Raw genomic sequence first — 17149 nt, 5'->3', positions numbered from 1 at the left:
TTCACTTTTTTTTCCCCCAAGATGGGGTTATTTTAGTATTCTATTTCCTCCTCCGTTAATCTGAAAATTTATGTTATTGTAAATATTCATCAATTTTGCTTAAACTGTCAGATTTCTTGGCATGTAACCGGGCACATAATTTCCTAATAATTGTTTTAATTTACTCTTCACTGATGGTGAATATATTATTCTTTTCATTTTTGAAACTGGTAATTTGCTTTTCTCATTTCTTTTAACAAAACTCACCAATACTTTATTTCCTTTATTGATTTCTTTTTCTTAGAATGAGAGCCTAGTTTTATCTACTAGTTTAATGGTTTTCTTAGTTGCCTGTCTAATACATTGATCTATTCCTTCTCTGTTTTATTGATGTAAACATTTACATATTTAAGTTTTCCCCTAAGTACTGTTTTGGCTGCATTACATGTATCTTCCTTATGAAGATCATCTTTATGTCTACTTTTTCCCTTCCTATTTCTCTCCTTTATCTAACTTTTTAACTTCCTAAATAAATGGTCAATATCTGATGTTTCTATTTCTTTACCTTATATTCCTTGGCTTTTTGTCCCCAAATTCAATTAAAATTATTCTCTGGAAGTTCATCAATGTCCTGTTAATCTGTAAACCAACAACCTTTTCTCAGTTTTCATCTTCCCTGACTTCTTTTCATAGAAGAACATACCCTCTACTTTTAAAAAGTTTCTGCTTCTTTAGATTCTAAGGACACTGTACTTTTTTAATTTTCCTATCTTGTTGCCGCTTCTACTCTGTAAAGCCTAAATGCTGATATTTCCTATATGTGAGATTTCATTTTTCTTTTTTCTTTGCTTTCATTCTACATTCTCTTTGATAAAGATCACAACCAGTGTTTAAATTTATTATCTATAACTAGATGATTCCATAAAACACATATTCAATCATAACCTAAATTCTAATAATGTATCTCTGTCACTTGGACATTTCCCCTCTGTCACTTTTCAAATTCCTGTTCTAAATGATACTCAATTTCTCCTGAAATCTGATCCCTTTATCTTCTCTCTTCTTATTTCTCTATCTTGTCAAAGGATACACCACTGTCCTGATTACCCAATCTCAAGATTATGGAATTATCTTTGACCATTAATTTGTCCTCTCAAAATCATTTTAAGTTCAGTAAATACTTCCTTAGCTAATAATTATAAAACAAAATAATCACGTGAAAAAATTTCCCAAGTTATTAATAATAAGGGAAATGCAAATCAACCCAACACAAGGTTTCAGCTCATCACCAATAAATTGGTAAAAAGATTAACAGACAATAGAAGATAGGGACATTGGTACATTATTGTGGAGCTATGAATCAGAAAAACCATTCTGAAAAGCATTTTGGAATTATGCAAATAAAGTGACTAAAAATGTCCATACTTTTTATTTTAGGCATAGCCCTAATCCTAGCACCTTCTTATTCCATGGTTAATATTGGGACAAAATGAAGCATTCACAAGTCATTAAACATTTAATAAAGGAGAAGGTCTACTTTGCATAGAAAGCAAAAATACACAGCAAGGATAAAGTGGCATTTAGCTTCTGGTCTTTCTCATTTACACTGAAATACATATAGTCCCCATATCACATGGGAACTCAAGAAGTTTCAAACTACCCATCAAGTCTAAGAAAACCTCACTAGAAGCTGAATCAAGGAAGCTGAAGCTAATCAGATTTCAGTTGTATCTGGAAAGTCAGGGAAGCTGCATCAGGAAAATGCTGCTGTTCCTATTACAGCTTTTAACCTAGAAAATAAACTACTAGATTTATACCTCAAAGAGGTCATTGAACTTGATATGAAAGTTTCTATATATATATATATACCAAAATATCTATAGCAGAACATTTTGAGGTATCAAAGAATTGAGGGTGGAGGGTTAGACGTCCAGTGATTGGAGAATGGCTAAAAAAATTATTAGTAAAGTAATGTAAAGGAATATACAGAAATCTAAGCAACAAAAAAATGCCAAAGAGGATAAATCCATGGAAAAGATAAAGACCATGGAAAGATTTACATTATTTGATACAGATTGAGGTAAGTAAAATAGAAATAATTCATAGAATGTAAATGGAGAGTATAATGACCAAACAATTAAAAATAAATGCTGTAAAGTTACAAAAAAAATAAACATGGCCCCAAAGAAAAGAAATAACTTCTCCTGTTTTGTAGAAGGGGTTCCACAAGTGAAATATATTATATATGCCTTCAAAATTTTTTTTTCTCTCCAGAATTTTTTGATGTATAAACATGGTTTTGAGAATTTTTTTTTTCTTCTTTCTCTCTTTCCTTTATAAAGTATTGTTAATTGTAGGGAATAACAGGGACCAAGGTAGGCAGGGATACTGGGAAAAATTCTAACAATCAGAAATACAAAATATATCACTAAAAAATAATTTTAGAAAAGAAATATAGATATCTTAAGTGAATCCTCTGTTTTTTTATTCTCATTGCTACTAATAGAGCCTAAGCCCTAATTAATTGACACATTGAATCTATTTCAACAGACTTATAACTGGTTTTCTAGTACTCTTTGTCCCTTCCAATTCTTCCTTCACTGACAAATCCTTCTAAAAGATGATTTCCATCATGTTAACATACTTCACTATTATTTTAGTGCCACTTACACAAGACTTCAACCTGATTTTCAAAACTCTAATCATCTTAAAGTGCTGCTTAAAACTGAGAAGTTTAACCCTAGGAAATAAGAGATGAATGAGGAATTGAGTAGAGCATTAATTGCTGCTTATCAGAAATAATATTATTAAATATGTTAATTTATTTGACATATATTTAAGTAATCATAATGAAGGAAAATAATGTCTGGCTATCTCTTTTAGTGTTCAGACCTAGGGATACAGGAAGTTTGGTGAAAAGAAGATTCAAAAAAGTTACCATACCTGTCTTCCAACATTCTCCTGGAAAGCAGCCTAGAGAACAAAGAGAACAAACAGAGCAAAATGAGTCAGGTTTGCTTTTTGCTAAACATCAGACAATAAACTCAAAACAAACATAAAGCACTTTAAATGACCCATGGCTTCATTTTTTGAAATAAAGTCCTCATTGTTAGATGCACAGAGCCTCAAGGGTTGTTTGTCATTCCTGTTTTTATGACCTGCATGACAACAACTTAAGAATGCAAGTATATTAAGAACTGGCTTATCCAGAACAATGTCCTTTGATTGCTGAAACCTAAGTTCACACCAGTACATGAAAGCCAATTCAAGGCTACAGAATTAAAAGTGTTCTTCCTTTACTTATCTTTACTATCTTTACTTATACTGAAAAGTGTATGTCAATTAAAAAAGTCAAAAAATTTTATTTCAAGAAGGCTTAGTACATTTTGTAATTAGCTATGAATAATATGAAAACTTTTCCTATCAATTTAAATTAAATTATCACTGATTTCTGAATATGTCAGAGTTATTTTGGGGACAATAAAATCCATATACTTCCACCTTTAATCAGTGAGGGAAGAAGCACAAAAACAAATATGCTAAAGATTCTTTTTGAAAATATAAACTGAATAAGAATTAATAAATATGATTCTCATGTTGCTTTTCATGTAAAATAAGAGAAAATTTAAATTGCTTGAACTTTAATTACTTGTTCAGGATGAAATTTTCTTACCCAGAACCAAACTTTCAGACCAATTAGATATGAATATCTGGTCAAAAAGGTGGTTATATAACTTGACTGAAAATTATAGGATGAACATATAAGAATAAAAAAAGAACTTTCTTGTTTACTTCTAAGTTCTCTCCATATATGACTCTAGGTCTTTGTTTCTGTCTCCCTCTTTTTTGATTCTATTCTCTGAAACCATCAAGTTTAACTGTGTCCAAAAGACATGCATTTCAATTTAGGTTTTAAGTAAAAGGTAGAAGATAAAATCATTAACAACCAATTAAGCACTTATTAATTGCTTATGAGACAGACAAGAAACAAAAATAAAAATGCAACATATTAAGTTTTCAAAGAGGTTGATTCCTACTGGAAAAGACAATGCCTATGTGACAATATATACAAAATAAAACCAATAAAAATAAGGTTATGTAAAAAGGGAGGGCAGTTAAGGGACTAGAAAAGACTTCAAGGAAAAGATAAGGACTACCCATTATCACCACTCTTATTCTATACTGTACTAGAAATGCTAGCAATAGCAATAAGAGAATAAAAAGTAACTAAAGGAATCAGAATGAACAATAAGGAAACTTCCCTTTTTATAGATAATATAATATACTTGGAAAATCCTAAAGATTCAACTTTAAAAATTAGTTAAAAAGATTAATTATAGCAAAGTAGCAAGCTATAAAATAAATCCACATTAATTATGAACATCTCTATACATCACCAACAAAGCCCTGCAAGAAGAGATAGTAAGAGGTATTTCACTTAAAATAACTGCAGGCAATATGAGATAGTTGTGAGTACATCTGTCAAGATAAACCCAGGGAAAATATTTTTACATTCAAAGGTTCTGATAAAGGCCTCATTTCCAAATTATATAGAGAATTGACTCAAATTTATAAGAAATCAAGCCATTCACCAATTGATAAATGGTCAAAGGATATGAACAGACAATTCTCAAAGAAATTGAATCTATTTCTAGCCATATGAAAAGATGCTCCAAGTCATTATTAATCAGAGAAATGCAAATTAAGACAACTCTGAGATACCACTACATACCTGTCAGACTGGCTAGAATGACAGGGAAAGATAATGTGGAATGTTGGAGGGGATGTGAGAAAACAGAGACACTAATACACTGTTGGTGGAATTGTGAATACATCCAACCATTCTGGAGAGCAATTTGGAACTATGCTCAAAAAGTTATCAAACTGTGCATACCGTTTGTTCCAGCAGTGATACCATTGGGTTTATATACCAAAGAAATCATAAAGAAGGGAAAGGGATCTGTATGTGCAAGAATGTTTGTGGCAGCCCTCTTTGTAGTGGCCAGAAACTGGAAACTGAGTGGATACCCATCCACTGGAGAATAGTTGAATAAATTTTGATATATGAATATTATGGAATATTATTGTTCTGTAAGAAAAGACCAACAGGATGATTTCAGAAAGGCCTGGAGAGACTTACACGAACTAATGCTGAGTGAAACAAGCAGGGCCAAGAGATCATTATATACTTCAACAAAAATACTATATGATGACCAATTCTGATGGACCTGGCCATCTTCAGCAATGAGATGAACCAAATCCGTTCCAATGGAGCAGTAATGAATTGAACCAGCTACGCCCAGCGAAAGAACTCTGAGAGATGACTAAGAACCATTACATTGAATTCCCAATCCCTATATTTTTGCCTGCCTGCATTTTGGATTTCCTTCACAGGCTAATTGTATAATATTTCAGAGACCGATACTTTTTGTACAGCAAAATAACTGTTTGGCCATGCATACTTATTGTATATCTAATTTATACTCTAATATATTTAACATCTACTGGTCATCCTGCCATCTAGGGGAGGGGGTGGGGGGGAAGGTGTTGGAATCTTTACCAACTGTTAAGCCATTAGAGTTGATAGAGACAATAATTATCTAATTTAGCATGGTTCAATATGATTGATTTGATCTTAGGAGGAGATATTTTGGGGCAGAACTTGAAACAAGGTACTAAATACAACTGATAGAAATAATGCTTGTGTTCACACTTTTAGAGAGCTCATAGAAGCAAGAAATATTTAAGTACTCATTGGAGTTCCCACGGTTTAGTATGAGATATCCAAATTTACACCTCCCTTAAGCTCTGCCTCCAGAAGGAGGAGTTAACCTTTGGGAGATCATATATATAGAGGAAGTTCTTAGAGCTTAGGGAGAGTTACTTGGGAACATTCACAGGGGTTGTAGAGGAGTACTCTGGGAGGAAGCCTACAAGCCCTCTCTCAAAGGCAAGAGAGATTCATTACAACTTTCACCTTGATGCTGACTGGAGGCTGAAGAAAGCAGAGGCAGGAGCAAAGGACAAAGCTGCAAGAGCTCTTAGAACCAAGCAGAAAGATAGGCCTCTGAACTAACCAGGCTATATTGAAGGACACAATAAAAGATCTGAACTTTTACCAGCTGGCTGCGATTTTGGGTGATTATTTACTTGTAACTGAAACTAAGGCTGCCTCCAGAAAACCTCCCCGAGAAACCTGCTCTCTCAGAGAGAATTGTTATTATTTTAAAGAACAAAACCACCCACATTTTGGTGCCCTGAACGTGGGACTGTCAAGCCCCTCAGTGGATTTCAGTGAAAAAGCTCCGATCCTGATTACAGTGGAAAAGCCTCTGATCTTGAATCCAGTGGAAAGGTCTCCTCAATCCAGAAATTAGGGTGAATACAATAAAGAAATTTTGTTAAAAAAAGTTAAAGTAGGATTTCAGTAGGGACAGATATTTAGAAAACAGCCTGTTTCTGTTCAAGGAAAATGTTTAGAGAGCATTGTCAAAGTTATGGAAAGCCAAGGTTTGATTATAATTTTATAGCAGATCACTGAATTTTTACAAACTGTTAAGAACATATGTCCTTGTTTCTCTCTGGAGAAAGAATTTGATCTAGATGAATGGAAATTAGTAGGAGAGGATCTTTGTCAATTCTATAATAAAAATGGCCCTAACTCAATTTCTAAAGACATACTTAATACATATAATTTAATACAACTGGCTATAAAAAGTTATTTAAGTGTTAGAATGAAGAAAAGAAAGTGCAGCAGGGAGAGGTGCCAATTAAACTAGGTGATAAGCAGGAAATTTCAGATAAGAATGGAGTGAAGTACAATTGTGAGTGTGATACTTCACAGCAGGAGGAATTAGATCATGACCCTCCCCCATCAATTAACCTTTCATGGGTGGAGGAAGAAGAGGGAGGGAGAGAGGCAGAAACACAGTCAGCTTCTCCTGTGAAGCAGAATATGACAAGATTAGAAGAAGCATTAATTAAGGCAAAAAATGAAGGAGAAGATATATCTGATTTTATAAATGCATATCCTGTGATTGAAAAGCTTGACTCTTCAGGTCAAAAAGAGAGAAAATACACTCCTTTTAATTTGGAAAAAATTAAAGATTTGAAAAAGGGTTGCACTCTTTATGGGGCTACATCATCTTATGTGAAGATGTTACTAGATAATTTGTCTTATGAAATCTTAACCCCGAATAATTGGAAATCCATAGCGAGAACATGCTTAGAACCGGGACAAAATTTGTTGTGGTTTTCGGAGTTTCATGAATTATGTAGGATTCAAGCCCAACACAATAGGCAAACAGGAGCTATTGTACAAGTTGCTTTTGACCAATTAGCTGGTGAAGGTCAGTATGGAGATAATTCAGAACAGATTTATTATCCCATATCGGTATATGAGCAAATTTCTAAAGCTGCAATAAAAGCTTGGAGTTCTCTCCCTGGACAGAAAGATGGAAGTAAGGCTTTCAAAAAAATAGGGCAAGGTCCCAATGAACCTTTTGCAGATTTTGTGGGACGTTTGCAAACAGATGTAATAAGAACCATTGGAGACAATGCAGCAACAGAAATAATGACCAGACATCTGGCTAAGGAAAATTCCAATGACCTTTGCAAAAAAATTATATGGGGACTATACAAAGATGCTCCTTTAGAGGAGATCATAAGACGCTGTGCCACAGTGGGCACAAATGCTTATTATACCCAAACTATGATGAACATGGGAAAACAGGGTCCCTCTTGGCAAGGGACTTCTAGAGAAATTCGTCAATGTTTTCAATGTAGAAAAGTTGTACATTTGAGAGCTCATTGTAGATATGGAGATAGTGAGAAGACAGGATGAGAGAAAATCCAAAAGTCCATGTCCAAAATGCAACTGAGGCTTTCACTGGGCCTCGGAATGTAGATTGACCCAGAGAAGTGAGAGGCAGGGGCCAGCTCCTAAATATCAATCAAAGGACAGGTGGAGCACGATGGCAGTTGAGGTTATACGAGAAAGTCTTTAGAAATTCAGGACTCTGATGTCATCAACCAACAGAAAAGTAATCAGGATTACAGTTGGGGAGAATATAGACCTTTTAACCCAACAGGGCAGTGTCCAGTGCAAACAGCTTCAATGTAATTACCAGATGATGAGGAGAAATCCCAAAAGTGTAAATAGAAGGGAGTTAGATAGGTTAACTGCTTGGGGAAGAGGGTTTGCTTGTATCTCCACAGGTGGAGAAAAAATCAGATGGGTGCCGACAAGCCGTATTCGCCTTGTCCATCAGAGAGAAACAGAAAAAGCAGAAAAACCTCAAAACAAAGGAGAAGATTTAAGAAACATCTGACACTGAGACTGTTAAAATAACTTTAAAATCTTCAGGAATCATTGGATTTCTAATACAAGAAGAGACTGTTTCAAGTTCTTCAAAACAAAGAAGATTCAAGAAACATCTGACACTGAAAAAATATGGCTGACAATGAGACTGTTAAAATAACTTTAAAATCTTCATGAATCATTGGATTTCCTAACACAAGATGAGACTCTTTCAGAGTCTTTTTCAGAGATATCTTTCAGATTCTTTCAGAATCATTGGATTTCCTTGAGATGAAAAATTGTTGATGAGACTATTGCAGTACTTGAGAGCTTACAGGAATTAATTGGATTCCTGGTACATGATCTAATGGACAATGGATTCCTTTGGGACTATTTTTTAGGACTTATGGACATGTGTATACTTTCACCTTGGTGCTGGCTGGAGGCTGAAGAAAACAGAGGCAGGAGCAAAGGACAAAGCTGCAAGAGCTCTTAGAACCAAGCAGAGAGATAGGCCTCTAAGCTAACTGGGTTATATTGAAGGATACAATAAAAGATCTGAACTTTTACCAGCTGGCTGCGATTTTGGGTAATTATTTACTTGTAACTGAAACTAAAGCTGCCTCCAGAAAACCTCCCCAAGAAACCTGCTCTCAGAGAGAACTATTATTATTTTAAAGAACAAAAACACCCACAGGAAGGAGGGGAAAAATTAGGACAAAAGGTTTGGCAATTGTCAATGTTGTAAAATTACCCATACATATAACTTGTAAATAAAAAACTATGAAATATTAAAAAAAAAAAAAAGATAAACCCAGGAACTCTATGAACACAGGTACAAAACACTTGTCATGCAGACAAAGTCAGATTTAAATAAAAAATATTAATTTTTCATGGGCAGATTGAGCCAATATAACATAATAAAAATGAAAATTCTACCTAAACAAATTTACTTATATTCATTGCCATACCAACCAAACTACCAAAAAATTATTATATAAAAGTAGAAAAAATAATAACAAATTTTACCTGGAAGAACAAAACATCAAGAATATCAAAGGAATTAATAAAAAAAAAATATGTAAAGGAAGGAAGTCTAGCAATATCAGATCTTGATTACTTATTATCCTTCGTTCTCAAAGAGAACCAAAATGATATCACTATGGTGAAATCTGTTTGACTAATCAGACAAGCTCAGAAAGCTCTAACACAGGTCAAACAAATAGTCCACAAGAACATTTAAAGTGGAAATTTCTCAAAATTTGTCCATTTTATGTTTCTTTTGAGTTACTACATTTGTGTTTTGATCATAGAACATAACATCTTCTTTGACATAGGCACACAATACTGGATGGACTATCCTGTGTCAGTTTCTCCTAGGTCTCACAATTAATAAATAAAGTTCTTCAGAGAGACCTTGAGAGCATCCTTGTATCACTTCTTCTGACCTCTGAAAGAGTGTTTGCCTAGTGTGAACTATCTATAAAATAGTCTTTTAGGCAAATGCACATTTGGCATTCAAAGAATGTGGCCAGTCCATTAGACTATGGTAGAGTCTGAATGCGCATAAATTAAGCTTGAGAAAGGACCTCAAAGCTCAATATCTTATCTTGCCAGATAATCTTCAGAATATTCTTAAGACAATTCAAATGGAAGTGATTCCATTTCCTGGCATGATGCTGATAGACTGTCCAGAGTTCACAGACATACAAGAAAGTCAACACAATAATTCTGTAGACCTTTAGTGTAGTAGGCAGTCTAATATCTCTTTTCTCCCACACTATCTTTAAGAGCCTCCCAAACACTGGGTTAATTCTGATAATTCATTTAACCTCAAAATCTATGTATACGTTCCTGGAAAGTATACTGCCAAGGTAAGTGAACTTATCTGCAGCATCTGGTGGAACACCAGACAATCAACCCATACTTTATTGCATCTCAGCGTTAGGGGTTGTGATAAAAAATAAATAAATAAATAAATCATGCACCAATTATCTCTCCTCTTTAATCTTGACTTGTATAGCCTTTTCAAGCTAAAATTTTTTACCATCAGTGCAGTGACTGACCTTGACGCCATTTTCATCCTCAGTGAAAGCACTTGATAATATCAATGAAAACCAGGACTTTGAGATAAGTAAAAATGGTAAAATGATATGGGTAATGTCTCTTTTTCACACATAAATTAAGTATGGCAGAATTATATATCTTGGGGAAGAAGGAAGTAAGAGACTTACAAAGGGAGAAAAAAATTTGAAATTCAAAAATCTTACAAAAATGAATGTTAAAAATCATCTTTACATATAATTGGAAAAAATAAAATACTACTAAATTTTAAAAAAGATTTAAGCTTTTGGAATAAATACTCTCTATTTGGTTTTAAAAAATTGCTGGGAAAAGTCGAAAGAAATCTGGCAAAAACTAGGTATAGACCAATATCTTACACCATTTACCAAGATAGGGTCAACATAGATACATGACCTAAATATTAGAAAAACATGGAATATATTGCCTATCGTATTTATGGAAAGGAGAACAATTCATGAAAAAACAAGATAAAGAGCATTGTGCGATGTAAAAATGGATAAATCTATTTACATTAAATTAAAAAGGGGTTGTACAAGTAAAACCAACATTGCCAAGATTAGAAGGAAAAAATGGGGCGTTGAGGGGAATTTACATAGTTATCTTGAAGGCCTTATATGTCAAGTATATAAAGAACTATTCCCCAAAGATAAATGATATGAATATGAACAGATAATTTAATAAAGAAATCAGAGCTCTATATAATCACTTGAAAAAATGTCTTAACATGTATACATATATTGTATTTAAGATATACTTTAACATATTTAACATGTATTGGTCTACCTGCCATCTGGGGGAGGGGGGAGGAGAATAATTGGAGCAAAAGGTTTTGCAACTGTCAATGCTGAAAAATTACCCATGCATATATCTTGTAAATAAAAAGCTATAATTTAAAAAAAGGAAAAATGTCTTAAATCATTGTTGATTAGAGAAATGCAAATTAAAACAACATTGAGGTATGATCTCATATCTATCTGACTGGTTAAAATGATAGAAGGCGAAAATGACAAATGGAGGAAATTCAGAAAACTTAGGATTTACCAATGCACTGTTGGTGGAAGTATGAATAGATCCTATCATTTTGGAAAGCAATTTGGAATTATGCCCAAAGAGTTAGAAAATTATAGATACTCTTTGACATATATTAGGTCTGTTTCCCAAAGTGATTAGGGAAAAAGGAAAAACCTATATATTGTGAATATATAATTGTGAATGACTAAGCTATTCTGAGTAACAGAATCAATCGTAGTTGCTTTTTGCCCTTCATTCTAGAAGACCAATGAAGTCATGAAGGTGATGTCTTGACTTGCATGTGAACTGGATTTAAATAAGGCAGAGCTTCAAAAAATCTTCATCCTCACTCTCTCCTCCAGTGTCATCAGAGTTCAGTGCCAAGGCAAAAGTCAAGAAAACTGACAATGGGCTCAGATGGTGACCTTAGGCTTTTTAAATTAACTTTCCCAGGTCTCAATTTGTCTGAGACAAAGCCCATTCAATGATCAAGAGCTAAGTAAGCAATGAGGCTAAAGACTAGTTTAGCATCACAAAAGCATCAGTGTAATGCTCAGAGTTTCTGGCTAGAACAGAAAATAATTGCTATTTGCACCCACCCTAAGCCATCAAAGCCCAAACAATGAGCAACAAAGACTTCAAATGGAATCTATTATGGGCCATTTAATGACAGCCAATGTAATCTTGATTTAAAAGCATAGTTAAGCAGCTCTATTTGAATGACAATGGGCTTTTTTAAAACCTGTTTTTCCAGAGCTTTATGATTTTCAAGAAATCATAAATGAATAAAAACTGTACAGTACATGGGATAAACTGTCCCAAGTAAATTCAGGAGAGGTTAGTAAATCAAAGAAAATACTTAAAGAATATGAAAAATTGTGGTACAACTAGAGAGCCCCAAAAAGGAGAAAATATCTGATGAGGTCTAGATTTCGATTCCTGGTCAGGGAACCAAATGATGAGATTAGGGTTCCTGGTGGTCAGGGAATTAAATGATGAAGTTAGTGCCAGGTTGAGGATTCAGGGAACCAAATGAAGAGGTCTGGCTCCCTTAAATCCCTTTAGGATTTGGCGCAGGGTAGGGAGTTGTGGGAACCCTTTTCTGGTGGTGCAGAGGTCCTTCATAAAGGAATTTATGAACCCGAAAAGCTGAACTGGTAAAAAGAAGTTTATTATTGGCATTGGGAAGTCAGCGTTTGCTATACATGAGTAAGATTAAATTTCTTAGTGGCAAGTTCAGACAGAGAAGTAAAGTTTCCAGTAAAGAAATCCCAACAGAGAGATATAAAGTCTTGTTAGGGAAACAGGTGAGGAAAATAAAGAGAAGATAACTCTGAAAGAGAATATCATTTCAGCGGGCAGACGTTTGCTGCTATGCCAGGAAGAAAGAGAGTTTCCTTGGCATGACATATTATGTCCTCAGCTAGGACTGGGTAGGACTAAATTGGCTCTTTTTATAATAGAAGCCTTGGCTACAAGTTGGGGGCTGGTTTTAACTTGAACTGTAATTTGAATAGAATGAGGTTTGATCTTTAATTCAATAGGAAGTTTAATGAGTAGTGAATGTTATCAATGGAGGTAGTGCCTATCTCTCAGGATAACAGAATGAAGCTGTTTATCCTGTTTCCTTCAGACAGGGTCTTTTACAGAGGCCAAGATTGAAGGAGAATCTATCCTTTAAGGAGTTTTAGAGAATTTCGTCCTATCTACATGTAAAGAAGGCCACCCAGTTCCTCTATACTTATTCCAGGAAAACCCTAAATGTGAAACTATAAATGGAGATTCAAAGAAAAGAAATACATTTTCAACAAGGAACTATATAAAGACTTAAAAGAAATAAAGCAAAGGATAAAAAATTAAATAAAAGCTCTAGAAGAAAGAATTGGAAAAAGGTTTTGAGACATTAAGGGAAAATGGTAAATCTAACCTATGACAAGGAATTCCTGAAAATCAGAATACACCAAAAAAGAAGTCAATGACAATATGAGATAATAAGAAATATTAAAACAAAATCAAAAGACTGGGTGGGAACAAATAGAGGAAAATGTAAGTTAATGATATAAAAACAATTTGCATAGAAAACAGGTCAAATAGACATCATTTAAAAATAATCAATCTTTTTGAAAATCATAATAAAAAGAAAGAAAATGGAGAGCTCTTTGAAAAAATTATAAATTAAAAATATCCTGGGATATTAGAACCAGAAAACAAAATAAAGATAGAAACAATTTACCAACCAACTCCTGAAAAAAGAAAAAGCCCTAGGCTGGTCATGGCAAAAAAAAAAAAAAAAAAAAAAAAAAGATAAAGCTGCAACATCAATGAAAAAGTTTTGTAAGCACCCAGAAAGGAGGAGTTTAAGAATCAAGAAAGGTAATACAAAGCATGTCAATTACTTCTACAAAAAATAAGAAATCATATAATTTAACATTTCAAAAGGTGAAAAGATAAAAATATCTTATTCTGAAAAACTGAATAAAATCTCACAGAGGAAAATAAATATACCAATAGTGGAAAAGAGGACTTTGTAGCATTTCTTTAAAAAAAAAAAAATCAGCACTGTATAGGAATTTTGAAATAAAATACAAAAGTGAAAAGAAACAAAGAAACGGTAATTTTATATAGTAACTAAAAGGAGCTGAATGATGATTTGATGCTATATTCTATGAGAAGGAGAAAGAAACATATTCTTTTAGAACCTTAATGTCTTCAAACAGGCAACTGGTGATTCAGGAAGGAAACTGAGAGGAGAGACATTCTGGGAGATATTTGCATAAAGACTATACTTATACCCATCAAAGCTGATGAAGTTTTTTACTTAGAGACAGAAAAGAGGGAAAAGAAAAGATGCATAGCACAGGTCCGTAAGGAATGACCTATAATTTGGAGGTCTGATATAGAAGGTGAAATAATAATGGAGACTGAAGTGTTCAGGGAAATTGCTGGAAAGCCAGGAAAGTGTAATGTCTCATACAACCAGGGAATAAAGGACATCAAGAAGGAGAGGGTTGTCAATAACATTAAATAGGTAGAGAAGAAATTGAGAAAAGACTGAGAAACCATGAGTAATACTGAAGGGAATTCAATTTAGTGTTGAGGTCAGAAGCCAGATTCCAAAAGATGGAGTGAGAGAAGGGAAAGTGGAGGCAGTGAATGTAGAAAACTTTTTCAAGAAATTTACTTGGGAAAGGAAGGAAAGATATAACTTGAAGGGATATTAGGGTCTATGTATGAGAGGCCTAATTGGAGAAAATTTCAACTAAAGGCCAAAGGATGTGATAACTTAAACTAATTTCTCAATGATCAACAAACTCTTACTTACTCACACCTCTCCATCAGAGGGATTTTTGAACTCCTGGCAATCATGATTCAAACTCCATTCTCTATCCCCTACAAACCAACATTCCCACAATGTCCACTCTAAAACTACCTGTCCTCTGCCACTAAGTTATCCAAAACATCTGCTCCATAGAGAACTTAATTTCACCATAAATAATAAGCTTTCCAATTATGGTAAAGGTTATCATTATCCTTCTAGTTACCTACTTCTCATCCTCAATTTTTCTTTCTCACTTATCCCATTATACCCCATATGTTGATAAATCCTATAGACTTCATAACATCTTCCTATATCCTTCTATCTTCTTCTTGATACTACAGCACCTTTTGCAGACTCTCATGCCCTTATACCTGGATTTTTTCAATAGTTTCTGACTTGTCTCCGTACTGAATTTTCTCCCTACATTAGCTCATCTTCCACTCTACTATCAAATTGATCTTAATAAAGTGAAGGTCTGACCATTTAACCACCTCCCTATTCAATTCCCCATCACCAATAGAATCAAATATAACATCAATTCCCATTCAAAGCCCTTCATAACCTGCTCCTCCCCATAAGTTGCAATCTTCTTAAACCTTACTCAGTTCCATATACTCTGTAGTCCAGTAATTCAGGCTTCCCTGGCTATATCTCCTACTGAACATCATCTCCCAACTTCAAGGATATTCAATAACTGTCTTCCATGAATGAAATGCTCTCTGTTGTTATATTTGCTTTTTAAGCTTCTTTCAAGTTGCAGCTAAAATCTCAGCTTTGAGAAGAAGCTTTTCTAGATTTCACTTAAAGCTAGAACTTTCACATTAACTAATGATTTCCAATTTGTCAAGCTATTGTGTATTATAGAGGGGAAATTCTAATTCAGATAACAGTTGATTTTGATGGCTTCTAAAGTCTCTTAACAAAGCTAGGGCAACTGTACAATTTAAACATAGATTCTGTAACCTTCAAGAGTCAGCTCAAATTAAATCTCCTCAGTGAAGAATTATCCAACTACCATAGTATACATTAATTACTCACATCTTTGAACTCTGAGAACATTTACAATTAGTACCAAAGAACTTAATATGTAAGAATACTCTAATTTATGTTCATTTTTTCTCCTTCCCATAACATTAGACAAATAACAGGTACCCAATAAGATTTAGTGATGAACTGATTTGTGGTTTTGATCAAACCTGTATTTTATGACATATAGCAATATATTTGCTATGAAAAATTTACCCTAACAATATGGATTACTCACAAGTATCCGTAACACATGTGTCAGAGATAGAATCTGAAGATGAGTTTTCCCAACTGTAAAATCTGTTTTCTATCCACTATAGTTTGCTGTCCAATAACCCAAAATAGTATAATTATATATCTATAATGATGAAATTATAAATAATTATCACCATGGCACAATGGATACTGTATTTAGGTCATGGAGTTGTTGTAATGACTACTTCTCTGTACAAATAGGGAAGAGATTAGGGACTCTGATAAGAATTGAATCTGATTTCACTGTCATAAGGAACTCATATGTGAGAAAATTTCCTCTTTTGATACAACTATTCTACAACTTAGAACCTTAAAACTTTAAGTTTTAAGGGCACCAAAAAGTTAATTGATATGCAAGGGTTTACATAGAACGTAAAGGTCTGGAATTGAGAAATGAACAGCTCCTCTTGAATTCAGTTTGCTTGCTTAGAGGTCAATTTGTATTCACTAAGCTATGACGGCTATGTGTAAAAATATACAAAATGAAATTCTGAGGGGGAAAAACAAATAAAATACAACATTTACAAGACTTACAGAGGCAGCTCTTCTGCAGTTAACATCACGATCAAACACTGTAACAATTACCAAAGCACTGAGGAGAGAAAAAAAAAATCTATTATTTTAAAATAAATTTACAAAATAACACAAAGTATTTAACAACAACTCTTAGGAATCAGGGTACTTTTCCTTTGATCAAAAATATTAATGTGCTGAGTATCTAATATATGTGAGGCACTAAAGAGTGTTATGGGAGAACTAATTAGAAGCAGAGGCAGACATTCTCAAAGTACATAAAAATACAAAAAGCCATATGATAAGTATCATATGAATATCAGAGTCAATTAATAGTCAACTATTAGTTTAAAGGAGGGAGAGAATAACTTCCAGTACAACCAGAAGATTCACTAAGAAGATGACAAAGTGACAACTATGCAGCTACACTGGCAGATATACTAGTCATTCCTAGGATAGGCAATGGCACAAGTAGGGGGTATGAATGCAGAGGGCATACTCTGAGGACAATGACATAATGAGTTTGCCTAGAGAAGAAGGTATATATAGTAGCACTGGGTCATATTGAAGCCCTTAAATTGATAGGTACAAAGTTTCTCCTTGGAGATTTGTAGGAAGATAAGGATTTAACACTTTACAATATAGGAAGTAACTACTATAAA

The 17149-nt window shown here is 33.8% G+C and overlaps 1 protein-coding gene across 3 annotated transcripts in view; it reads right to left on the bottom strand.

The window, feature by feature from the left end:
* Positions 1-17149, bottom strand: part of TBCD (tubulin folding cofactor D) — a 395290-nt gene that overhangs the window by 204313 nt on the left and 173828 nt on the right. For all 3 annotated transcript variants that reach the window (XM_031968421.1, XM_031968422.1, XM_031968423.1), the window contains exons 16-17: positions 16509-16566; positions 2923-2952 (exon numbers count right to left, since the gene is read on the bottom strand). In XM_031968421.1, coding sequence (XP_031824281.1) covers positions 2923-2952; positions 16509-16566 — 88 coding nt within the window. The remainder of the gene's footprint in view (positions 1-2922; positions 2953-16508; positions 16567-17149) is intronic.

This window comes from Sarcophilus harrisii, chromosome 4, assembly GCF_902635505.1.
Source record: "Sarcophilus harrisii chromosome 4, mSarHar1.11, whole genome shotgun sequence".
NCBI lineage: Eukaryota > Metazoa > Chordata > Mammalia > Dasyuromorphia > Dasyuridae > Sarcophilus > Sarcophilus harrisii.
The sequence above is the reverse complement of the archived record's forward strand: the minus strand, read 5'-3'. Positions and strand labels throughout refer to the sequence as shown.